The following is a 26,129-nucleotide window of genomic DNA, read 5'->3' as shown; positions in this document are numbered from 1 at the left end:
TTTTTTTTCAGTGAAATGAATCAAATACATGTCACTTTACTAATCAACTGTGATCTAGCTGATGATATGATCTAAAACAATGTTCTGTTCACCCAGTCTTGGTAGTCATGTGACATAAAGCTGTGTTCTATTTCTTTGGTTCCACCTTCCCCTGTACTATTTCCATATTTTCCATGTCATCAGTTTAGACATTTTTTGTACTATTTGTAAAACACACACACATGTATGTCTTTAAGTTGACAGAATCCTTGAAATACAGGTATGGCGTGAAAATGATTTTCTTGCATTACTTAGACAGAGGAATCTTACTGTATAGGACACATCTATTTGCCCCTACTATTTTCTTACTTGAAAAATGAAGGTTGTATATTTCCTGCTCTTCCCGCCCCCCTCCCCCCATTCTCTCCACACACATACACCATTTTAAGCAACATGGCTACCCTTGTCAGCTTTTGCAATATTGCTGGATTTTTTACAGTATTTCAGTTTCTCACTGCCAGCTGGCATGAATGATCAGTCAAAAATAACTGGTCTTCATTGCCAACCATAACCTAAGAACTTCTGGATTAAAGTCTTAAATAATAGACTTTTATGTATGAGCCTTTCTTTTGAAAGGGAAGTTCTTTTTCACTTGTCAGAAAGTAAAGAAGTCACATTTTCTTAATCTTAATGCTAGGAGTTTTCTTTTACAAGCACCTTTTATGACTGAACATCTCCAAGTGCTCTACAAATCCAGGGTCCAGCAGAGCTCAATAAAAGATATTCAAAGTCACAAAATAAATGCAGGTCACAAAGCACAAGTACTACAAGAGACAAATCAGGACCATATAGCTAGGAGAAAATGCAAATGAAATAAATGGTTTAAAGGCCAGACAGCAGAGATTTAAATGGAGAAAGGATGCAGCCTCACACTCACATCCCTAGGCAGAGTGTTTCAGGGCAGTGCAGTGCATATTAACTGAACGCTCAGTCCTCTTGCATGATTTAATGTAAATGGATGGAACAGGAAGGTATTTTTTCCAGACATAAGGGTATGAAATCCCTCTTCAAACAGTCCCTCCTGCCTTCTTCTCAACATTAATAATCCTCACACTCATCCTTTCCGGAACTGTTTTCTCTTGGTTTGTCTTGCGTTTGTCCTATCTTATCTAGACTGTAAGCACTTCAGGGCAGGACAATTGTCTCATCTGTGAACCAAATGCTGAGAACCTTACATTGTGGCTTTTTCCTCAGCCCATGCTTGGAAGAACTACCATTGAAGTTTGCCATTAGATGGAGAGAAGGGGGACTCAAAGGATCTCCACTTACTTATATGGCCCATGCAAGAGCCTGACACAGTACTCCATTTGGGGAAGTGAAGGGACTAGTCCCCCATTGCAGGAGCATACCACTCAAAGGGGTCGAGGAGGAGAGAGGCTGTGTACCACAACCATGTGCACAAGCCCACAGAGCAGGCAGGCCACATTTGGGGGAGTAGTGGCAGGAATAGTCTGTGCTGTTTTAAAGGTTGGTGCAGCCTGGGCAATCTCTCTGCACACCAAGCAATAACTCACTACTTGGGTCAGTGGCTGAGTAAAGTCCTCAGCTACTAACCTTCTGTTTGTTAAGCATCATGGAAAATTTCAGTGTTATATGAGTTCCCAATACAACAGTGAGGGTCTTTCCATTGGGTGTACTAGGAATTACTTCAGACCATAAATGATTTTTAATGTTAATGTCCAGAACCTTAGAGAACTGACAACAATAACCAAGCTCTCCAGAGAACTACTACAGTATGTCTGTAATGTCTGAGTTTCCTAGTAACTTAAAAAAATCTGTATGGAAAAGTCTTACATAAAATAGAAAATAATTTTTATATTAAAAAAACCTTATAGGATAGTTTAGAATGATATATGATGGCTCAATATAACTGCATATCTATAGGTCTATAAAATCTCATTGTTTGGTCACTTCTATACGATCACAATTCATTAAAGCATTTACACACATACTTAAGCCCATATCTATTCATCAAACTATTTAGGCACAAGCTTACCTTTAGACTCAGGCTAAAGTCCTATTGAGTTCAATGGGACTTAACTATGTGCCTAACATTAAGCATGTGCCTAAAATGTTTTGGAGAACAGAGATGGACTTTTGAATCAAATCCTTGATTCTTAGTGTCATTCCCATAAATCCCTATGGAATTTCTATAAAAATTTACTGATTTCATATTAAATTCTGTAGTGTTTGTCCATAAGGGTGTGAACACAACAGACTTTTGATAAAGTTTTAAATTAGAAATTTTTGTTCTTTTCCTGATTGCTACCTTTCATGCCAGAATACTTTGGTCAGGGAGAAATTATTTCTGCCACTCTTGTCCTTGGAATTTGGTCACAAAGTATATTGTTTGCTACAGTACTTTTCCATTGGGGATTTGGGCTACAGTTCCCTGCAATATACTGGAACTTGAGAGGGTGCTGTTTCAGTAGTTTACTCTTCTCCACTACTACCCATTATCCAGATGGAGCATGTATCTACTAAGTTCCCATCTAGGGTGACCAGATGTCCCGATTTTATAGGTCCCTGATTTTTGGGTCTTTTTCTTATATAGGCTCCTGTTACCCCCCACCCCATCCCGATTTTTCATCCTTGCTGTCTGGTCACCCTATTCTCATCATCTTAGACCTGAGATTTTCAGTTGTTAAGGCACCACTCACTCCCTCTTGAATCAGATTGCTACACGGTGGCTTTATAATCGCATGCCAAGTCATGTTAAATGCAGATGTTGCCTAACCCATAGGGGACTTCTCAGGGGAAAAAAATCAAAGCATAGAGTTTAATAAGGGCACATATAAATAGTTTTATACTGGACAGAAAAAAAAGTGACTTAAAAATCTTCAAGCAGAACACCTCACACATTGTTCATGAATCATCAAGTATTAAAACAATTTGGCCAAACCTCAAATAAAAGATACTGATTAAGATAAAGGTCATTATAATGACCAAAGGAAGTGGTTACTATTTTATTCAAAAATATGCATTCTTGTGAGAGAGAAGTTTTTAATTTAAAAGGTGATTAAGAAGAAGTCCAGTGTGCTATTCAAAATGTTGGTTTTTTTAAAAAAAAAATGCAGCATGTATCCTTCATTTTGCAGGTGTTAATTCACTAATATCACCACACATTTTGTGGTGGCTGAAAACTGGATTAACAGTGCCCACCTTAAATCTAGCTCTTTCTTGCATGCTCTGAAAGGAAGCTAATTTGGTAGAATTCCTAATTTCCATCTTTCATAGTGTGTATTTTACTAATTTGTTTCAGTGTATTACAGTATGTATAACCTTGCAAATGGGTTTGGCTCCATATTTCAATCAGTATTTTATATTTCAACAGAGTGTCAGACACAAAAGTAAAGATAGGTTAAATTCAGTAGAAAAAGAAAATATATGGATGAATTACATTTTGTAAAGAGATTTTTAAATAGGTAAATTGACCCCAAGCTTTGTTTTCAGTATGTAAAAATTAATCTTAGAGGGATGTTAAATACTAAAATGAGAAAGGAACTAGAACAGAGTAGATAGACAGTTTGTGACGTTCTAAATATACCGAAGAGTATTGTTATTAACTGCTCTATAATCTGTCTATCCATCTTTCTGTATTAGGCCCCAATCCAGCAAATACTTACACAGATGTGTAACCTTGCTCATATGATAGTGCAACTAGTCAAATATGCAAAAGTTACACACTTGCACAAGTGTTTGCTGGAGTGACTATTTCAGGTCATATGCTGGCCCTACGGAAGTCAATGAAAGTTTTTGTGTTTTGTCTAGCACAGTTATTATAGTATCTAAGGGTTTCCCGTATCTGCACAGCAAGGAGAAATGTGTGAGTAACTAGTTTTTTTGGTAGCCAAATCAAAGAGTATATAAAAGCAATTAATTTCAGGTTGCCCTAACACACAATTTTTTGAATTTTTCGGTCAATTGGAAATGGTAAAATATTTCATTTTGGGTCAGATTAAATGTTTTATTAGGCATGCAATGAAATGTTTCATTTCACTTTCAAGTTTTTACCTTTTAATATTTTTAATACAATTGAAGTAAAATTCAAAAGTCATTTTGAATCAAAAAGTAAAAATGTTTCTTTTTTAAAATGTCACAACAAACTATTTAGACACTCTCAGAATTCTCGGCTTAATTTTGCAACTGAAAGGATTCAGTGAATTCTACAAAAATTAGCAAAATGTTTTGGTGGACCTAAATCTACATTTTTTTTCATTGAAAAAAAATTAGTCAAAAATATTTTGCCCAGCTCTTATGGTGAGTTCCCTGCTGGACCTGAAGGAGGTTTCTGCTCTTCTTCCTTACATGGCTATAGGAAACTTTGTTTGAGATATGCATTTTTGTTTCTACCTGTAAGTTCTGAATTTTTGAACACTTGTCTTCTGGATGTTAAAAAGTCCCACTGTGGTTCAGTTCACTGTATAGCTCATACTTTGGATATGTGTGCTCTCTGGACTCTGTTTCCATTTCTCTTTGAATTCATATTAGTTAAATGAAACATATGAAAACCATAGGGTTAGTATGAAAAAGAAGTCCATAAACAATATGATATAGTTGGGTTGCCTCATATTTGACAGCACAGTTCTGTCTTCAGATACATGAGCCCAGCTCCCTTTGTCTTCAGTAACAGTTCTCACATGTATGAGAACAGAATATACCCCAGAAAGTCTTAAATGTATGTAATGGCTTTTCTACAGCATGCTTTAGTCCACATCTGAGGGTGTAAATTGTAGTCTGCCTCACAGTGTTATGCACTAACTGACCCATGTGGATGCTGCTGGTGTACCCTAAAAGTTCCTTAGTTCACATTAACATAGTACTGTTGGAAAGGGGACTATATTAACAGACACTAGGGAACTTTTATTATGCACCAACAGCGTCCACACAGGCCAGTAAGTGCATGACACATTTGTGCTGACTAAAATTTACACCCCTCTGGTACAGACACGTCCTAAATAAAGATATAATTATATATTGGCAGTAGTTCAGGAGTTATTCCATGTTTACTACACCCAAATTATCCCACTTCATGTCTAACTATGTAGTATTTGTCAACGCTCAGTATCTAAAGGTCTGTCTGCACACAAGTTTTTGTCCCAGTTTAACTAAATTAGTTGAAAAAAATGATAATGATTTGGGTAAATTGGTGTGACCCCATATGTGGACACAGTTATACCAGTATAAATATTTTTATATCATTATAGAATGTTTTGAAATACCTTTATATTGGTATAACTGCATCCACACTAGGGATTGCAAACTGAGTGTAAAACTGTGCAAAAACTAAGCCCTCAACTTGTGAAGTGACCTTCGACTACGGCTTTCCACAGAGGACCTGGCAAGTGTTTGTCTTACTCAAAAAGAACAATGAGAATTGATTCAGGAAGTAATCAGATGTGGCCTCTCACAAGTACTGCCCATGGGAATGATTGGAGGAGCGAAATCACTGTGAACAAAAGTAAGAAGGCAGAGCAGCGTTGTGATCTACTACTACCCAGTGTTTACAACTCCACCCCTCCCCCAACATCTCTGTTGTAAATACAATCCGGGCAACTGATCCCCTGGAAGAAATATGCAGCTTCTCCAGAAGGAATTCCTTCTCTGACATCTCTATTTTTTAAATTATTCTGAGACAAATATGATCATGAGTTCAATATCCAGTTCCTTTAATTCAGAATAAAATTCATGAGAATAGAAGTCTGTTTTAAACTTGAAGAAGGAAGGCATCTCCCTGGAAGATTGGGCTTAGCACAAGTGCAAGTGTGTATTCCCCACAAAAGATGACTGAAGGTTCCTGCCTCTGCAGTCTGTGTGGTGGAGGGGCCATCGTTCCAAGCCTACAAAGTTACAAACTTGATTCCAGAACTGCCCAAGATCTCCCTGTTTCTCTGACCACTTTTGGTAGAAAGTTTTGTGTTTTTTTTTTCTTTTTAGCCATTATAAAAAGTAAAAGGCCTAGAAAATGAGTCTTCAACATTTTAAAGCACACAAACATTGTCAGCAAAATGTATGCACGTTTCAAATACGTTCCCATCAATTCACTTAAAACCATATGGATTAATTTATCCACTTAGAGAGCTGGGAAATCCTATGTAAAACACACTCTCTTGCTCCATACCTCAAGATGTTTGTTCTTAAACTAGTGGGGTCGCTGATTTCTGATGTTCAGCAGAGGGCAGAATTTCCTATATTATAAACACCCCATTTGTCATTAAAGATGTTTACTTAAAATGTGAAATTTACAGAGTAACAATGGCTGTAGTGATAAAAACTATAACGTGCCATTATTAGTATATTACTTTCCTATTAAATCATAGGTAAAATGTAATATCAGCAAATATTAACACCAAGCTTCTCGGGACTCACAGCTTATCTTGTTTAAAGAGAAATGTGTAAACATTTTGTTGATAAGATTGTAGGAAATATAACTTCCTGCCTGACTGAAAGCTAGTTTGGGACACTTAGTATAAACTTTGAGATCAGGGCCTTATGTAGTTTCCATATGGTTAGTAATGTGTGGAAGGTATAATTGCTGAGTTGATTATAAAATGTGGCAAAGAGAACAAACTAATTTATTAGGAGTATTACTTTCCCCACATTTCTAAAAGGGGTCTGACATTAGAGTCATATGCAGAAAGGAGAATTCTGCTTGAGGGAAAGATTTGCATTGCAGCATAGGAGCCCTGTGTATAAACGTATAGTAAGCAGGTTTTTCAGTTCACAGAAAATGTTTGAGCATCATTGTGTTTCACTTTATATTAATTAAACCACACACTGAAAATGTACATTGCATCTAACCAGTATTCATCCAGCAACTCGTAAAATCATCTGACATTGGATCTTTGTGTAAGTAAAATATAACATGCCTAATGTTTTAATTTTTTTAATTTTATTTTGAATGTTAGTATGAAGAAGGAAAAAAGCGAAGAAAACCCAACTACAGCAGTGTTGATCTTTCTGAGGTTGAGTGGGAAGACAGAGATGATGTGGTAAGTGATTTGTTTTAAGGGCCTGTCAGAAGAGATTGTTGTATCCCACTACTGTACTTGGTAACTGTTCAAGTAGTCAGCAAAGAGGCCACCTAACTGCTCCAGAGACAGTAGTCCCATTTTACCTAATTAAGAATCTTATTTACCCTCCTATTTTATATTGATTCTTTCTTTCACATATGCATGTTTCTCTCTCTCTGTTTATATCATCTGTAAAATTCATCATCTAATTTTCATATTCCATGCATCCCATTACCAAACCCAGTGGCACTGTGCTGGTCACTAGGGATCAGTACATTTGTTCAGGTCTGGCCCACCTATCAGATCAAACAGAGAAATCTGGACCAGATTTTGGCTGCTCCACCTTTCTGGAGAAGCTCTCTTGGCTCATGCTGCCTTTAGAAATAAAAAGAACAAACTAAACTCAATTAAAAAACAAACAAAAACAGATGCCAGAGTCTGTTTAGATCACAGTAGCTAGCATGGAGCCTCTATCAAAGATTTACTCCTAACACCTAATTTCAGGTTTGAAGAACATCATACAAATCAATTCCTTCTATCCTCACCTGCTGCCATGCACAAGATCTCTCCAAATATTACTCATATTTCTCTATCCACTCTGTAGTTTACCCTCTGTCCCATTCTTAGTTACCTTGCAGGCTTAGTCTTTTTTGCGGTACTGTATCAAAAGTTTTCCTTATGTGTATGTCCATGGCTTAACCTTAGCCTGGTCCTTCTGTTACTTCCTCAATAAATCTGATTTGTTAGGCATGATTCGTTTAGTGTGAATCCATGCTGACTGTCCTTAATTAAATCGTAACTTTCCAGGTGCTCCCCTTTTTGTCCCTGTTACTTAATTTTTCCCATAACTTCACCACTGCCAAAGTCATGCCTGCATGTCTGTGTTTTCATAGATCTTTCCTAGATTCCTTCTCAAATATCAGTAGCATCTCTTGAGTCCCTCATACTTCTACTGTTTCCAGAGAGATTTTGAATGCACACACTGAAGGTTCCCATATTTACTTTGTCATGTCCTTCTGAAATCTGGGATGAATCACGTACAACTTCCCCAGGAGTTTTGTCAGACTTCAGACGTACTAATTTCTTGATCCCTTTTCTGACATAAGTTTATATATTTTTTTCTTGGTTGCAAAATATATATCGGTTTTTGCCACTGCCCATTCCCTCCTTTTGTGACTAATGAAACAATTCATTTATGTTTTAGCAATATCTTTCTTTCTTTCTTTCTTTCTTTCTTTCTTTCTTTCTTTCTTTCTTTCTTTCTTTCTTTCTTGCTGATAGATTGTTCTCATTGTCTCTCAAGAGGCCATAGTGTCTCCATATTTGAGGTTTTAGGTTTCATGTAAAGTCAGCATTTCTTCTTATTTCTTATGTCACCTAGTGCATTTTTCTTTGCCTCCAATGTGTAAAATTTCCTCTTCATGTTTTCATATTCTCTAACTGTTCTTCTGTAATCTCTGAAATCCTTCATGTTTTCTGAATTGCCTTTTTCTTATCCTTGATTACATATCACTCTACCTAATGTATCTACAACTAACTGATGTTTTTAAAAATATAATTCCAGTGTACAAAAATTACAGTATTAATAGTCTACTATTAATAGACTGAACATGCATCCTTTTAGGCATTCATGAATTTATCTTTTTTTTCCTATTTCCCTTCTGTATTTAATCCCAATGTGATTCCACCCAGCATTTCCTGTATAATTTTATAATTTCTTCTAGTTGGTTTATACAGTTTTATTTCCTCATTTGTGTTCTCGCTTTAGTTGCAACAAATTCCACACAACTCTAGTTAGCGAGTTCAGGCTTTTTTGTTGAACACAAACTGATTTTGGTTCAAAAAGATTTAAATCAATGGAGCTCTGCTTGGATTCTGGTTTTGTCTGAATATACAACAAAGCCAGAAAAGCTCCTGATAGAACTGGCAGACATTCATCTCTATGCACTGCCTGTGGATTCAATTTTGGGCAGTTTATGTGAGACCCAGAAGACTTATTGTGTGACCAACAGTCACCAAAGTTTCCTTACAAAACCAAACCAAAGTCTGTTTTGTGTCTATCCAGAGACAGCAAAGAGTTTTATTTCAATTTTTGATGAAAGGTTCATGGGGCCCAAAAAAGGTTTGGACTAAACTCTGCTAGTTTTAGTTTTTAATGTTCGAACCCTGAAACAAGCAGAGTTTCCCATGGTTTCAGGTTTCGAAAAAAACCTAATAGTTTTCTTAGTACTACTAATAGACTAAATTGAGCAATAAGCTTGTGGACCGGGTCCAGGTCGGCTCCCAACATATAAAAGTGAAAACTAGATAAAAAGCAAGATGATTTAGTTTTGAGGAATACAGAGTATATGACAGGAAATATATGGGCTTAGTACTGTAGCTTTGGACCCCTAATAACCACAGTCTTGGATACTTGCGCATAATATATACACATCATAGTAACTCCCTTACAGGGGTCAAATCTAGCAGGTTCCAGAATCCTTACAATTCATCATCACATACTTAAGTAAACAAACCTTCCTTCAAAAGTAATCTCATTAATAGATACCTTTTTTATACAACAACGGCCTACAAATCTACTAGTAGATCATTAGTCACCAAATATTTTCTGAAAAGACAATATGTTAAATATTGTGGAAAAAGGTAGTAAAACTCCAAATCCTGGCCTAATGCTTTGGCAGCGCCACCTGCAACTGGAAATATTCTTGCAGATGTCTAAATATGAGAAAACACAAAGTGAAAAGAATACTTTTATAGAGATTTTTGAAACCAAGCCCAGCAGAGCTACAATTTTATTGTGTAATGGGAGGAGTGTGTGTGTGTCCGTGTTTAATATAACTATACATACCACATATATAAGAGCTACAGATACACAGAGGGACAGAAAGATCAAGAAAAGGGATGGAGGAGGAGCAGTTCAAAATAAGGAAATGCATGATGAAGGCTACAGATAGAACCATTCTTAGCAACATGATTAGAGATAAATAGAATTTTAAGGTTTGGAGTGGACTTTCCTGATCAAAGTAATGACCAGTCTAGTGTTGCCAACTTTCTAACCGCACAAAAATGAACGCCCTGCCCTTGCCCTGCCCCTTCTCTGATGCCCCGCCCCCACTCGCTCCATCCCCCCTCTCTCTGTTCTTGCTCTCCTGCACCATCACTCACTTTCATGGGGCTGGGGCAGGGGGTTGGGGTGCAGGACGGGGGTGAGGGCTCCGGCTGAGGGTGCGGGTCCTGGGGTGGGGCCAAAAATGAGCGGTTCAGGGTGGGAGAGGGCTCCGGGTTGGGGCAGGGGGTTGGGGTGCGGGGGTGGGGTGATGATTCCAGCTGGGGGTGCAGTCCCTGGGGTGGGGCTAGAGATGAGGTGTTTAGGGGGAAGGAGGGAGCTCTGGGCTGGGGCATGGAGTTGGGGTGGTGGGGGCTCTGGATGGGGGAACAGGCTCTGGGGTGGGGCCAAAAATGAGGGGTTTGGGGTGGGCAAGGGGGCTCCGGGCTGGGGCAGGGGGTTGGGGTGCCAGGGGTTGAGGGTACCGGGAGGGAGTTTGGGTGCAGGAGGGGACTCTGGGCTGGGGCAGGGAGTGGGTATGTGGGGGGGTGGGATCCTTGCGGCGCTTACCTAGAGGCATGGGCAGCCGGGGAGGCTCTGCGTGCTGCCCTTGCGCCCACAGGCTCCACCCCCACAGCTTCCATTGGTTGTGGTTTCTGGCCAATGGGAGCTGTGGAGTCAGCCCTCGGGGTAGGGTCACCACACGGGGCCTCCTTGGCTGCCCATGCATCTAGGGGCTGCAGGGACCTGGCAGCTGCTTCCAGGAGCCTCAATGAGCCAGGGCAGGCAGGGAGCCTGCCTTAGCCTTGGGCCTCCACTGCGCTGCTCACCGGACTTCTAACAGCCCGGTTGGCAGAGCCAACCGGAGAAGCTAGGGTCCCTTTTTGACTGGGCGTTCCAGTCGAAAATCAGACACCTGGCAACCCTAGACTAATCCCACTCTTCATTTAACCCTTCTAAGATCTTAAGGACTATCCAGAAAGTTTTGAAATGTGGTGTTGTTTAGTTTTGTTTTTTTCTGAGATTATTTATATCACCATTCCCTGGGAGAAAATGTAGCCCCTTCTTGGTAATAGTAAGGGTCAGTGAGGCTGCTGGACATTTCATTGAGGAATTAGAGCTTTGTGATACAGTTTGCTGACTTGAAGGTGGCATGCTGCTCAGCTGCTCAAAAGGCCTTTGAGCCTGGGTTTGATGCTCTTGTTTCTCCCTGTGCCAGACCAAATAGGCGTTGTTTGCTCAAGTTCAAGAAGAAGTAAAGAATTAGCTTATTCATACAGCTGCTTGTAATCATGAAACATATTACTGGCATATTTTACCTCCACAAAACACTTCTGTTGAAGTTGTGTACGAGAATTTTTCACTAGTTACCACATTGACTTAATGATTTCACAGTTTTCCAAGCACTTTAAATGAGCTCATACTTTAGCGTTGAGATTGTGTTGGCTGACAGAAATAATAATACCTAGCTCTTATATAGGTTTTTTTTTCAGTAGATCTCCGAGTTTCACAATATTTAATGTATTTATCTTCCCCCAGCCCCTGTGACGTAGGGTTTTTAGATGGGAAACTGAGACATGGAGAAGCTAAGTGACTTGCACAGTTTCACACAGGAAGTGAGTGGCAGAGCAGTGGTCTCCCAAGTCCTAGGCTAGAAATCTAACCACTGGATCTTCCTTCATCTCTCAGTAGGACATGAAGATACATAATAATGGGCATACAATACAAAAATGTATACAGTAGACATAAATTAGGAGCTAACCTGTGGCCTAGTGAGGAGAAGGTAGCAAAGCTGAATTCAGAATTTCGGTAGCCATAAGCAAACAGATTCAGAGGCGGTATTTGTTTCATTAATTCTTTCCCCAAGTTATAGAAGCCACTATCTTGATCTTACTGACACACTATTAGGAATAAGAAAAGGAGTACTTGTGGTACCTTAGAAACTAACACATTTATTTGAGCATAAACTTTCGTGAGCTATAGCTCACTTCATCGGAAGCTTATGCTCAAATAAATTTGTTAGTCTCTAAGGTGCCACAAGTACTCCTTTTCTTTTTGCGAATACAGACTAACACGGCTGCTACTCTGAAAACTATTAGGAATAGAAATCCTTGCAGTATTTGTTTTTCATGAAGTTACTTCTTAAAATTCTTTTACTATAATTTGTAGTTGGACAAAGTGTGTGTGTATTTTTTAAAAAAGTTTGAATGATGTTTTGAGTGTCTGTAGCCATCTGAGGCAGTACTTGCTTTATGTACTCAGAGCAGAGCTGACACTGCAGAAGAGCTGAGAAACCAGATTATAAATCCAAGAAATGTACTTGCAGAAAGCAAATAAGTAAAGATAAGTAAAATGCTAAATGCCATAAGCAGACTTGATCATAAATGCGACTAGAGTTTTTGAGGCCCTGTTAGTAAATCTATGGCTTGCCTGAGGTTTGTGGGAGGAATGGGTCCTAGATAACTGGAGGCACCAAAAAGGGGAGGAAATGAAAAACATGTTAAAGATAAATGGAACAGTTCTTTAAATGTTAGAAAGTAGATTGTTAATTAAGACCAGCTCTCCAAGTCCAAAACCACAAAAGTTAAAATGGGAAAATATTTCCAGAATTGCCTATTATGTATTGTTAAAAAAAAATCTACAGTAAAATATGTGCTTTATTTTATGCATGCCTCCAGCTAAAAATTATTCTTTTACACTCACTAACAGGAAAGTAAAATACTTAACTCAAATCTAGACAGCCTAGAATTACATTTAAAGAGCACAAACATTGCAGTTTTTGATAGCTCAGCCATGCTCAATTTCTTTTCATGAAAATATAAACAGATATTTCACTGACAAGCTTTGGCAGGCCCCGCTCATTCTAACTAACCAGAAAAGCCTGCATAGCATCTTGATAGGGTCACATTTGCAAATTGTCATTGAAATCTGCCCTCATTGACCAATCTGTCATATGTGGCATGTGGTATTGGAGAAGGAAAGGGATGGATGTTGCTATAATACTAGGTGCAACATTGTTTCCAAATATTGTAAATAGCAATGATTTAAGAGAGATTTAAATGCTCATTTCATAACACTCTTCTGCATTTATTTATTTATTTCATTGTCCTGTACAGAACATATTTTAGTGTCAGAACTGATTTGCCAGATAAAATATAATACTATATCTGAAAATATGGTAGCTCATCTGCAGAATGAACATGAATGAATAAGTAATTAGTGGGAATCTGTAATGATAATTATGTTTATGAAGTATTTATAACAAATATTGTTATTGTTTACTAAACAAATATCCACAAACAGAACAATATTTTAATTTAAAATATATCATAAAGATATCTTTCCTAAGTTCTCTGTGCCTGTGCCATTAATAAAAAATACAACAGGATAAGAAAGTATCAGGAGCTTCTAACCCTAAACCGGTAAATAACCAAATACCATTTCACCTTGAACCATCCCTTAGAATATGTGCCAACTATTTATGCTAAATTATCTGTTCGACCTTGTATTTAGCTGTAACACTGTTGAGTATTGAATATCTTTCCCAGACCTGAAGAAGAGCTCTGTGTAGCTTGAAAGCTTGTCTCTCTCACCAACAGATATTGGCCCAATAAATTATATTACCTCACTCAACTTGTCTTTAATATCCTGGGATTGATGTGACTAGAACAACACTGCATGCAAATACAGAAAAGACATCCAAACAATACTCACATTACTCCCAAATAGCAGGTCTTATCATATTTCTCCCTTCCCAAAAACCTGGATAGATAGCTCTAAAATATTGAACTTAATGGCCTATTTCAAATAAATAGATAGGGGTAATAAGTTACAAAGCCAAGGGATCCTCAAAAAGAATGCCCTGCCATTTGTTCCTCCTTTACCCTGTGGGGGCTCCAGCCCAAGCACCATTAAAACAGTAGACTTGTGAGAGTATGGTACTTCAGGAAGGCATTCTTTGGCAACTTAGGACTTTACAGGTAAAAATCAATATTTTAAACTCCACACAGGATCTGTGAGGCAGCCAGTGCAGATCACAGATCACTGCTGTTGTGTGTTCCTGGTGAGACATTGCTTACCTAGTGGACTGTCCAATTCTGTACCAGTTTCAGTTTCTGGGTTGATTTAAGATGTAGCCTAATGTAGAGTACCAAATGCAAGTTGAAAGAAAAATGAAATAGCTGTAGTTATTCTTTATTACTTTGCCATTGTATGGCTTGTTGGCATAGCTGAATCACAGATTATGTCCCTCCTACCGGACTGCCTTATCATAACACCTCTAACAGACACACTTATTGAAAGTGCAGCAGTAATTGCTGAAAAATTGTGTCCTAACCATATGAAAACAAAGAACTGCTGTGACCAAATGAAAATATTTGGGAACTTTGGGATGTGAAAATTACTAAATATACACATGAAGGAAGTGACAAAAATGTTTTTCTCATTTCAGCTTCGAAATGCAATGGTGAATCGGAAAACAGGGAAATTTTCTATGGAGGTGAAGAAGACAGTGGACAAAGGGGTACAATGTATAAAATGCTCTTCCTGCTAAATGTAAAGCAAACAGATGTTGAAATGATGGTTGAAGATTATTTGGAATAGATATGTTTCACTAAGATTATTTTTCTCTTGCTTTTAGTAATCCTGAGCCACGCATGTACCTTTTATGTCATTATTAACCTTATCACAAACTAACCATTTATTCTTTTACAAATTTCTCATAGCAAACTAACTTTGTTTTCTTTTCTCTGACTTCCTTGTTCTGAATCTAGAAACGGGTATTGGTGATGACAAATGACTACTATTATACAGACATCAGGGGTACTCCTTTCAGGTAGAGCTGACCATAATAAATAGACATTTCATCAGACTCATTGTACTTGCATTTGTACAAAGCTTGTGAACTTATTAAAAGAGCATCAGCAGGAATATTCCTGGACAATGCTGAAAATAGCAAAGAAAAGAGGCTTTCCAGCATTCCTTTCAGCTTTTCCATGGATGGAAAGTTTGTGCAAGCTCACATAGGCAAACTCACTGTGTTTGTCATGGCTTACGTTTCGTTAAAAAAATATTCAGTTGAGGTTTACATTGAACAAGAGGTTTTTGCAAGTACTCGGAGAGCTATAAATACTATAATCCGTTTAACTAACTACATATTGAGCCCCATTTTGATTTTTTTTCCACAACAAAAATGCAATATAAATGGCAGTAGTATTTCACTTCCTATTTGAGGTTTTTATATTTTGTTTCCCTGAACTATCTTCAGTGTATTTGTACAACTAAAACTGAATAAGTCAACCATATTATTTTGGCCTGGGTTTTAACAAAAATGGCAAGAAATCACTAAATGAATGCCCAAAATTGAATTAGAAATAATCCATTAATAAAAGTATATTTATGGTAGCCTATGTTCAAAGAGGGAAGCTGATAATTGCAGAACTCTACTGAAATATTCTGTGAACCTGGCCACCCTCCTAGGACAGATGACTGTTAGAAGGTATCCTGCATTGCAGCTGCATGAGTTCACTAAAAAGTGGGAGGGACTTTTAGGTTTGCCTCCAATACATGGGCAACCCAGCGCAGGGTGATGATTTCCTTTTTAAAAAACAAACAAAAAAACCGCAACAGATTACTTAACTTTTAAAAAACTTTAAGTGGAGCAAAATAACGTCAATGAAAAAAATATATAAACAGGCGAAAAATGTGAGCAACAGAAAAATTGTATTGATAATTTCTTCCTGACACTGTTATCATGTTCTGATATTTCTTTCCTTTCACCATCTCCATTGGCTTACAAACTTTGTAAAATTTCTCAATAGCTGAGTCTGATTTGTAAAGAGTTGTCTTCTCCATTGCAAGCCTGTGTGGGCAAGTTCAGGATTTGGATGAAGAATGAGCATGCTGAGTGAATAGCTGTGTACTTAGAATGACTTGTATCTTAGTTTGCCAAAGAATGAATAGTTTACTGTACCTCTAAGCATACATAAATACAACCAATTGTTGCTGGCATATTAAACCCCAAATGGCATTCAAGTAGCTAGTTGAACAATAAATATAATCAGTGAGGTTTTGTTTTTTAAAATGTTCATAGTATATGAACTGGAATTGTTAGCAAGGCAAAATAGCTCTCAGTCTCTATTATTTGTGCCACAGATTTCAAGGTCTGCTTTATTTCTCTGCACAGTTTAGGTGTGGCTCTCTGTAGAGGACATGGCAAATATTTCTTCAGAGGGAACGTAACTATAGAAGAAGGTAAGATACCATCTACCTTCTCATGATGCCTGCACAATAGTTTTATTGTTGATCTTTAGTGGGCCTAAAGCTTGTGCATCTCTCACATGGTTTCTCTGTAGATTCCCTAGCGGGATTAGATCATTTATGATATTCTTGACATTTAAGCATTTTAATATGACATGTAATCAGAATGTGCTTATGAATCTTCTTTTCTGGAAGCCTCCCATGCTGAAGAATCACTCAAAGGCTCGTGTTTGTTGTTAATAATCCTTATAGAAGAAATGTGATGCTAATTTCTGAATCAGTATATTGGATACATTTAAAGTAGTATTTTGCTATGCACAAACTACAATGTAGTAAGCCTTATCACCATACAATTTAGAGCAAGTCTATGTTAATCAACTTAGAACTAGGTCTAGAGCTGAGCGCTTTTGGTTTTGATGTTTTGTTTGCTTTTTATTAGCAAAACTAAAAGAAAAATACTACTTTCTAGAGTTTTAATTTTTGGTAAATTCATTAGTGAAATGGATGAAAGAATTAAAATGGTGATCAAAGAGCTTTCCAAGCAGGAGAGGTTGGGTGAGTAGAGGCAGCTGTGTGGGGATGAGGTCAGGCATGGAAGTGTGTGGACCTGTATGGAATACAGTATGAGAGGGTCTTAGGAAAGGGAAATCAGGAAAATGAAGGAACAGCAATAATGGAGGGAGCTAGGTAGGCAGAAGGATCCCCAGGATCTGGTAGGTGGCTACCAACATATAATGGATGTAACTACATGCTGGCCATTTACAGTGGAGGAGCCTTGTGCTGAGAGAGTGAGGAGAGAAGTTGTAGTGGTAGCTCCAAAAATCAGCATTGTGTGAAAAGGGGGTTAAAAAAGGAATGCTTGCTGCTTGTGGTTAAGGCTTGAGGAAAAACACTGAGAAGATCTGGGTTCAATTCCCAGATCTGCCCTCAGACTTTTTCTGAGACCCCCAGACAAGTCAGTTCATGTTTGTGGATCTTAGTTCCCTACCTCACAGAGTTGTTGTGAAGGTAAGTAAGTACATTAAAGTTTGTGAGGGACTCAGATACCATATAAATACCTAGAAAGAAAGGTAGCATGGTGTGAGCATTGTAAGTCTTTATGCTCTGAGCTGGTCCCAACACGCCTCTGACTATCTTCCTTCATCCAGTCCCACATCTCAGCCTGTGTGTCTGACATTTGCTCTTGGATGTCTCATCATCACCTTAAGCTTTAACATAGCCACAATCAAACTCTACTCTCCCAAACCCTCTCCACTTTTCTGACTGTATTGCCATCTGCCCAATCACTAAGGACCATAATTTTGAATCCTACATCTGCTGTCACATCAGATTCAAGCTGTTTGTCGCCACTTTCAAAGCTCTGTATAACTCTTTCCCTCCCTAGTTACTCAAGCTTTTCTCACTTTGCATCACAATTCTGCCCCCTTCACTTAGCTAATGTTCCTACCCTCATCTGTCTTTGTCAGCTTCTCACATAAACACCTGCATGCCCCCTTTTTTGTATTTTACCTTATCAATGTCATGAACTTCCTGAGCTCATTGCAAGGCCCTTACCATATGCACAGTTAAGCCCCTCTTAAAGATCCACGTCTGCCATACTACCTACAGTTCATATTGTTTACATGTGTATTAAGTAAAAAAAGAAAGGAACAAAAAAGTCAGTTTCTGGTTCCCTCTAATCAAATTTTCTTTCTTTCTTTCTTTCTTTCTTTCTTCTTTCTTTCTTTCTTTCTTTCTTTCTAAAATGTCTGATGCTACCATCAGCATAATACATAGTAATAATAAATTATTGCCTGAATGTTGAAAACTTGAACCTTAAGTTGGACCTGCAGAGCATATGTGCTCACATGTAATTACATTCATAAACCCCACATTTGTGCCCATGGTTACTTATGTACTTACATCTTCATAGGTAAGACCCAGAGTCCGCGTTATGAAAATTTAGCCCATTTTGCTTTATCCCATGGGACCAACATTCCTACATTTACTGATATGAGATTGAGTTTTAAAACTTCCAAAATTCAAATTTATGGTTCTATATAACTAATAATACAGTAATGATTTACATGCATCTCCATGAAGTCTTAATACAATAGACTCCTTCCAGATTATTCTGTAAATTCCTATTCAAATTCATGAGAGCATAGCATCCTTTTATTTAAAAAATACTATCATTTCTGAAAAAAAAAGTTCTTCCTTGCAACTCTAGATTATGATGTAACATAAAGGGCTTTATTAAAATAACGAGAGCAAGGGAATTCAAAGTTGTCTGGTACTTTACCTTAATCCAGCTCTTTTTGCTCAGATCTTCTTTGGATTGCTAAACATATCATATGAGCTTAAATATCTGTGCACAAACAATTTTATTGCTGGCATTTCATCCTTAACGCTCATTTACTTGGCTCTTGCCAATTTGTCAGACCCTGAAGTGTATGTGAACATAGTTTACTGTGATTTATTATGCTGTGGTAATAATACTTCTTCCAGGAAGGAAGAGTGTATGCTATGAAGTATATGTAAATATCCATCAGTTACCTAGACTGCTCCCTATATAACATATTATTCTTGTTTCAGGTTTGCATGATTTAGAACACCCTGATGTATCTTTGGCAGATGAATGGTAAGTCTTAAACAAAGCATGAAATCGGTGCTTGTTACCCTTCTTTGTTTAATATTGTTTGTGCTTACTGTGCCCAACTCTTCACATTCAAAGACAAAGAGAGATCATGCTTATAAATATTTACATTGTAGTATTTTGGCAACATTATGTTCTCAGGTCATATTGCAACACTGACTTACATCCTGAACACCATCAAATGACTCAGCTAGAAGCTATTAAACTCTACCTCACAGGAAAAGAGCCATTGCTTCAATGTGAGTATGTTAAATATTTTTATACTGATAAATTTCATAAATGTTCCCTTATCTAAACAATGATTATATTTAAACTTTACACAATAAAAAGCTAATTAGTTGAATTGCTAATATGGTTGGACAGGTATGATTAACTGACATCATCTTGCAAATTCCATATTTACTTGAGAGTATAAGACAATCTATTGGTTTAGTACTTACATGTACTGATACCCAGATATTTTACCATATATAGTATTGAAAAACCAAACACTGAATTTCCAGTTAACACTAGGCGGCCATGCTATCTTGTGTCATGGTCTCCTCAGATCTTATTAATTAAGGATAGGGGGCTGAGAGAGTACTTAGATGAGACTTATAGAGAAAACACCACATGCTTCAGGAAGTGGTGATTGGGAACTTTTAGGGAGGTGGCACTCTTCCCGAAGAGTTAGAAGAGCGCCAGTACTCCATTCCAGTAGAAGAGGCAGGTTGTCCTTTAGATGAAATGTAAACCTAAGATCTGGAACTCTCATGATCATTGTCAACACACACAGTAAAATGACACAGAGCTGGATTTAAGTAGTAGGCTACAACTTTATTAATTTAATATTGGGGAAGGGCTCTCTCTGCCCTGTTTCCTTTGTTCCAGGCATTTAAGTGCGTTCAGTGAAAGGTTTCAGGACTCCTACCATAAAACTCATAAATCCCTCTCCCTGGCAAGGGAGACAGAGGGTACCAACTGAGGGACCTTGATCTGCGAAGATTTTAGGTCTCCCCTTTTTCCATAGGCCCATGGTCCACCAATGAAATCCCAGGAGTTTTACTTCTGGGAGCGGACCCTTTTGGTTGATTTGGATGGGTCATTTTAATATACCAGATAGCTTGTTTTGCAAAACATTGTGCATTAATCTGGGGTCCTGCACAAATACCAGCATGAGAAATTGCATTGTTTTACCTAAACGCCCATGTCACTTCAAATGGATAAGGTATTCATCACTTCCTCATGTAACATTGCTGCTGGTGCTATTGTAAAGGCTGCCAGTTTCTCAAGAGCACAAAGCATGAGGAGAATTTTGGTGATGGTTGAAGTAAAGTAGTTTACACCTTTACATATTTAGCTTGTAATTCTGTGAGAGCCCATTTGCTTAAAATAGATGAAATATAGGTTGAATATAAATAATTAATACTATTTATGTGTGGTTCACCTAATAAAATATTTTGATTTGACTTTTTTTCACCACACATATAATCTATTTTTTGCTATTTATTTAATATATTTTCTTAGGTGATAAAGAATTAATACAAGAAGTTCTGTTTGATGCAGTGGTGAGTGCACCAATAGAAGCTTATTGGACGAGTCTAGCTCTAAATAAATCAGAGTAAGTAAATAAATACATATGCACATTTTAGTGTAAAAGTGTACACATAAAGTATACACTGGCACATGCAGTGAAATATGATTATGAAATATGATTGAAAAACACCGTAACAATTTAAGAATCTTTCACCCAGATACAGTGGAGATGGGTGCATTATAAATACTTATGTAGTTGGGCTGATCAGATGATGAAAAATTGTGGGTGATTATTTGTTCATCTTCCAAAGAAAATTTTGAATCAACTTTGTGAGTTCATTTTCTTCAAGCATTTGAGAGCTTGAACTTCACTAAAGGGAATGGAAAGCAAATGTAAAACATTTAAGCTTAAATATTCACTTAAGGCCAATTTGCATCAAAATAGGCACTTTTAAAATTTGCAATTTGTGCCATCTTGGTTAGTTTTTGAGGTTGCACAATCTTTAACAATAAAGAATAACATATGAAACTAGCAAACAATGTAGGAATTGAAAATACAACACAGTATTTGGAATTATTCTCTGAGAAATTAATGAAAATTTTCTAAAAATGAATACATCTCTGAAATTTGTAATTTGTTCGAGAGCAGGTTATGTACATAAAACAGTGAAATTAATAACATAAATTATTCATTGCACATTATTCACTCTGACTTTCTAGACATAAGTCTTGGATATGAAAGCATATAGATTTTAAAATTTTCCAAAACCAGATAGGAACTAAATGCTCTACTGTACAGTGCATTAGCTATTCCTTTATTTGAGCTTTTACACTACATACGATACACTTAAGCTATAGTATTATGCAGAGAAATGTGATATATATTGGGGAAATAGGTAATTTGATTAGCAAAGCCTATGTGAGCTATCATTGTAGAAAGGGAATTCTGGAGACTATCCAGATGAGATTTGGTTAAGTTTGTACAATTTTCTGTGTTGTATGAAAAGGCCTGTTATTGTAAAGCCACATATAATACAGTGAGGTAATTAGTTGAGGTTGGTTTGTAATTACTAGGATTGTGATTTTTCCATCTCCGTTTTTAGGAAACTGTGGGTGAAAAGAGAAAATACCATAGAAATATAAGTTTTGTTCTGTTTAAGTCAAATGTTAAAAAAAAAGATTTAAAATTTACTTTAAAAATACACAACAAAAATCCAGCCTGAAAGTGTTTTAATTATTCTACCTATAAAATTAATTGTGCTTATATAGTGCACTGAACTGATAACCAACTGGGGTTAGCCAGTCTACTCTTGAGAGATAAATGATTTTCTATGACTGCCACTTGTGTTAATATACCCTAAGCTTTGAGGGTAAAATTCGCACAGCAGAATAAGGTCTTCTGAATCCTCCAACACAATGGAACTACAGCTATTTCACTCCGTGCCTGGAAGGCAACTTCAGAGGGTGTGTACAGGGAGACTCTTTTATAAACCTTTTATGTCTGCTCTGTTACTACAGACACAGTTCATTGTGGAGGAATAGGGGATTGGATGCTGGCAGTAGGAGGGCCAAAGGTGTAGTTGGTTTTGTGATAATGTGAACCCAGTGGCTACAAATCCTCAGAGATGATCATAGAACTGGAAGGGACCATGATAGGTCATCTAGTCCAGTCCCCTGTGCTCATGGCAGGACTAAGTATTATCTAGAACATCCCTGGCAGGTGTTCGATTAACCTGTTCATAAAAATCTCCAATGATGATGATTCCACAACCTCCCTAGGCAATTTATTACAGTGCTTAACCATTCTGACACCTAGGAAGTTTTTCCTAGTGTCCAAGCTAAACCACTCTTGCTGCAATGTAAGCCCATTGCTTCTTGTCCTATCCTCAGAGGTTAAGGAGAATATTATTTCTCCCTCCTCATTGTAACAACCTTTTATGTACTTGAAAACTGGGATCCACTGGATATGCCCTTCCAGCTTGAACCACTGATAAATACTCTCTGGGAATAGTTTTCCAACCAGTTATGCACCCACCTTATAGTAGCTCCATTAAGTTGTAGTTCTAGTTTTTTTATGAAAAGGTCATGCGAGAAAGTCTCAAAAGTCTTACTAAATTCAAGATATATCACATCTACCATTTCCCCCCCCATCCACAAGGCTTATTACTCTGTCAAAGAAAGCTATTAAGTTGGTTTGACATGATTTGTTCTTGACAAATCTATTACTTATCACTTTATTATCTTTTAGGTGTTTGCAAATTAATTGCTTAATTATTTGCTCTATTATCATCTTTCCGGGCACTGAAGTTAAGCTGACTGGTCTGTAATTCCCTGGGTTGTCCTTATGTCCCTTTTTTATAGTTGGGCACTATATTTGAGATAGTGGGTGAGCAGGGTTTGTAGTCCCTATTTCAGCCAAGGATCAGGATGAGTGACAATGAGGAGCTGTGCTGTTACTTACCCACTCCCTTTCTTCCCCCAGTCTTCAGGTAATTCCACCACACAAATCCATCTTGAAGAAACTGATTTCATGCAGCGGCCAAATAACTTTTCAAACTGAGTGTGTTTTATCGTAACAAAAATGAACATATCTTTCAATAAATTCAAAAATAAGAGGAGTGAGATCAAAAATTCTCTTTCACTAGCTCTATCTATTTACTTTATCTTGTTTATCTTTGCTTGTGTGCTGCTCTATTTCAGAAATTCTGACAAGGGAGTGGAAGTTGCCTTTCTTGGAACCCGGACGGGTCTATCTCGTATCAACCTGTTTGTGGGACCAGAGCAACTTACTAATCAGTAAGTCACATGACTGTGCTGAAGGAGCAGATGGGTAGGCAAGAAAATGTTTAGGAAATATGCTCTTTTTTTCTTCCCCAAAGTTTCACACTGGCAAAGCTGAATACATAAACAAGAACAGTTCTTGTAGTCTTCTTTAGATTTTTCTGTAACTTTTGAAAATAGTGTGATATTTTTCACCTGCGTTTCAGCTATAATAGCTTTTTTCAGTCCATATGTTTGCTTTTTTCCACCCTCCTGGAGTTAGAAATCACATTCTGATTATTCAGTCTAAAACTAAGATGATACTGGAGCTGCAGAAGATGGGGGAAATCATGCAATTTTTTCTTAAGCCCACCCCAGAACAAATGTCTTTAGGTATTTCCAGCAGTTATTCATCCCAGTTGTGGAATTCCCTCAACTGAAGGTCTGTAACACTTAGTGTGCTGATATTGCTAAATCAGAACTTTAATTTTAATTATTCTGTAATGCCTTTGGTTCACAAAATGGTAGATATGCATTTTGTCATTTGTAACATATGGAAGGATACTTCAGTTTGAAGGGTTGTATATCGGTTGAGCACGGTTTCTTATCACAGTCTACCGTGAGATACTTGCACAGAGGATTGCTATGGCTTTAAAGTATAATCTATGCCATTCAAACATGCTCTTCAAGTATTTTATAAAGTTAAATTTGGAAGAGAAAAAAAGCTACACAAAAATATTTTTTAAAATGTAATCACAATGCTCATTTTAAAATTCCTTAATACTGAATATTGCACAGTGTAGAAAGGAAAATAATTCTTCACCAGTTATATTAAGCTTAGATAATATAGGCAATAGGATCATGTTGAATATTATGGGAAACAGTTTATCTGTATATATTGGACTTTTTTCTAAATAACTTAGTGTCAGTGTGATTGTTTTATACTTTGAGTAAGTGGAAAACTTAGTAAGTATGAGTAATATGAATGTTTGGGGTGAGGCAGTGTTGTTTAGAGATTAGTGCAGGGTTGTCAGAAAATGTTTCTTCTATGCCCATCTTTGCATTGGCTTGCTGCATGACTTTAGGCAAGATACTTACATGCTGTGTGCATCAGTTTGCCATCTGTTTAAAATGAGGAAATATAATATACCCCCAATGAGATTCTCTGAAGAAAGCTGCCATAAAAGGGTCAACACATATTAAAGTCAGTGGGAGTCCTTCTATTTATTAGTGTATGTTGGATCAGGCCCCAAGGCCCAAATCCATAAAGAGACTTAGGGTGTTGCAATACTGAGGTTGCAACACCTAACTTTTAGGTGCCTAGTCACCTAGTGGAATCCACAGACCCTAGGTTAGGCACCCAGGCTTCCTATATAATGAATGGGGAGTGTTAGGCATCTAAGAAATGGATTTACCAAAGCTGGCACACTAGGCAGGGAGCTGCCTTAAATACCCAATATCACATGCTAAGAAGAGGGGTAAGTACTAAGCCATGCCCCTCTCAAGGAGTTAGGTGCTACATCTGGGCTGGGGGAAGGTGCCTATCTCTGCTTGGGATCCATAACCATAAACCCTTTCCTGGAGTCAGGCACCTAAGCTGTTTCTTGCAAGAATGGTGGCAGCACATCTAGATTTTTCCCAAAATGGCCTGCTGGAGGAAGAGGTGAAGAGGAGAGGCAGCAGCCTGTCTCATAATATTTAGCTCACTGGACTTTGGGATATTCTGGTGTGGGTCTCTCTCATTCTCTCCTTTCTGGAGTGGGCCAGAGAGTGAGTGAGTGACTCTATAATCCATTTGTTAGGGCACTCACCTGAGAGGTGGGAAACCCATGTTCAAATTCCTGCTCATTATCAGGGGTCTTCCATGTCCTGGGTGAGTTCCCTAACAACTGGGCTAGTGCTTATAAAGGAGTTCTCTTTTCCTCCCTGGCTGTTTTATGTGTAGTTAAGCGTGTTCTGAGCATACCTACTGGATTGGGCTCTCCAGGCAAGCAAAGTGGGGCAATGTCTAGTTTCAGCTGGTTTGAGGATCTTTGCTGTACCTTGGGCATAAGATAGGTACTGGCCAGGACTGAGGCAACAGTGCACATGCCTGGAGGCAGAAATGTAGGCCCCCTCAAGGACTTAAACAGTGGAAATTTAGGTCCTAAGGGATTTTAAGCATCTCCAGGGTTAGGCAGCAGCTTAGTAGGTATTTTGAGCATGTCAGCATCATGTACATTTTGGACTTGGGCATCTAAAAGGAGGAGTTGGCACCTAAGTTCTTTTGGGGATCTGGACATAAGTGTTATAGCAACATGTTAGTACTATTTACACCATGTACATATAAGAGAGAGAGAAAAATTCAGACAGAAACTTGAGAGGTTAGCTGTACACAATAGATTAATTCCCATAGTTAGCATGAGTCAGAAGTTGGTGTTTTAGGGCTTAGATTTCATAAAGTAAAACCACACAGAACTCTCTAGTAAAAGTCAACTTTCTAGCTATCTACTCACATAGTTCTAGTCTAATCCTGTACAATAACCACAATGACGAAAAAAACCCTCAGGCCATAACTTTGATATACACTTGTATTTACTTAAAGTCCAGTCCTGTTCCCTCTGAAGTCCATGGCAAAACTCCTGTTGACGTCAGTAGCAGCAGGAAAATGCCCTTAATTTTTACCGATTTGAATACATGTCATATTATTAGAAAATCATGTTGACAGTATAACTGTTTTTTATGCTTCATCCAGCATCTGCAATCAATGTCAATCCTTTTATGAGAGCCAATAATATTTAATGTAATTCTGGGAAAATCAACATTAGAGCAATGTTCAGCATTGTGTAGGAAGAGATACGTGTTAAATATTCCTCACCATTAA

At 37.7% G+C, this 26,129-nt stretch overlaps 1 protein-coding gene across 11 annotated transcripts in view; it reads left to right on the top strand.

The window, feature by feature from the left end:
* Positions 1-26,129, top strand: part of CACNA2D3 (calcium voltage-gated channel auxiliary subunit alpha2delta 3) — a 732,114-nt gene that overhangs the window by 563,796 nt on the left and 142,189 nt on the right. For all 11 annotated transcript variants that reach the window (XR_006282707.1, XM_038411603.2, XM_038411604.2 and 8 more), the window contains 8 exons: positions 6,948-7,031; positions 14,549-14,620; positions 14,871-14,932; positions 16,283-16,350; positions 18,931-18,976; positions 19,133-19,230; positions 20,498-20,591; positions 23,207-23,302. Coding sequence is in view for 10 of the 11 variants with exons in the window: in XM_038411603.2 (XP_038267531.1) it covers positions 6,948-7,031; positions 14,549-14,620; positions 14,871-14,932; positions 16,283-16,350; positions 18,931-18,976; positions 19,133-19,230; positions 20,498-20,591; positions 23,207-23,302 (620 nt within the window). In the remaining variant the exon portion in view is untranslated. The remainder of the gene's footprint in view (positions 1-6,947; positions 7,032-14,548; positions 14,621-14,870; positions 14,933-16,282; positions 16,351-18,930; positions 18,977-19,132; positions 19,231-20,497; positions 20,592-23,206; positions 23,303-26,129) is intronic.

The sequence above is a fragment of the Dermochelys coriacea genome, chromosome 7 (assembly GCF_009764565.3).
Source record: "Dermochelys coriacea isolate rDerCor1 chromosome 7, rDerCor1.pri.v4, whole genome shotgun sequence".
In the NCBI taxonomy this organism is placed as follows: domain Eukaryota; kingdom Metazoa; phylum Chordata; order Testudines; family Dermochelyidae; genus Dermochelys; species Dermochelys coriacea.
Note: the sequence above shows the minus strand (reverse complement) of the source record. Positions and strands in the feature narration are given on the sequence as shown.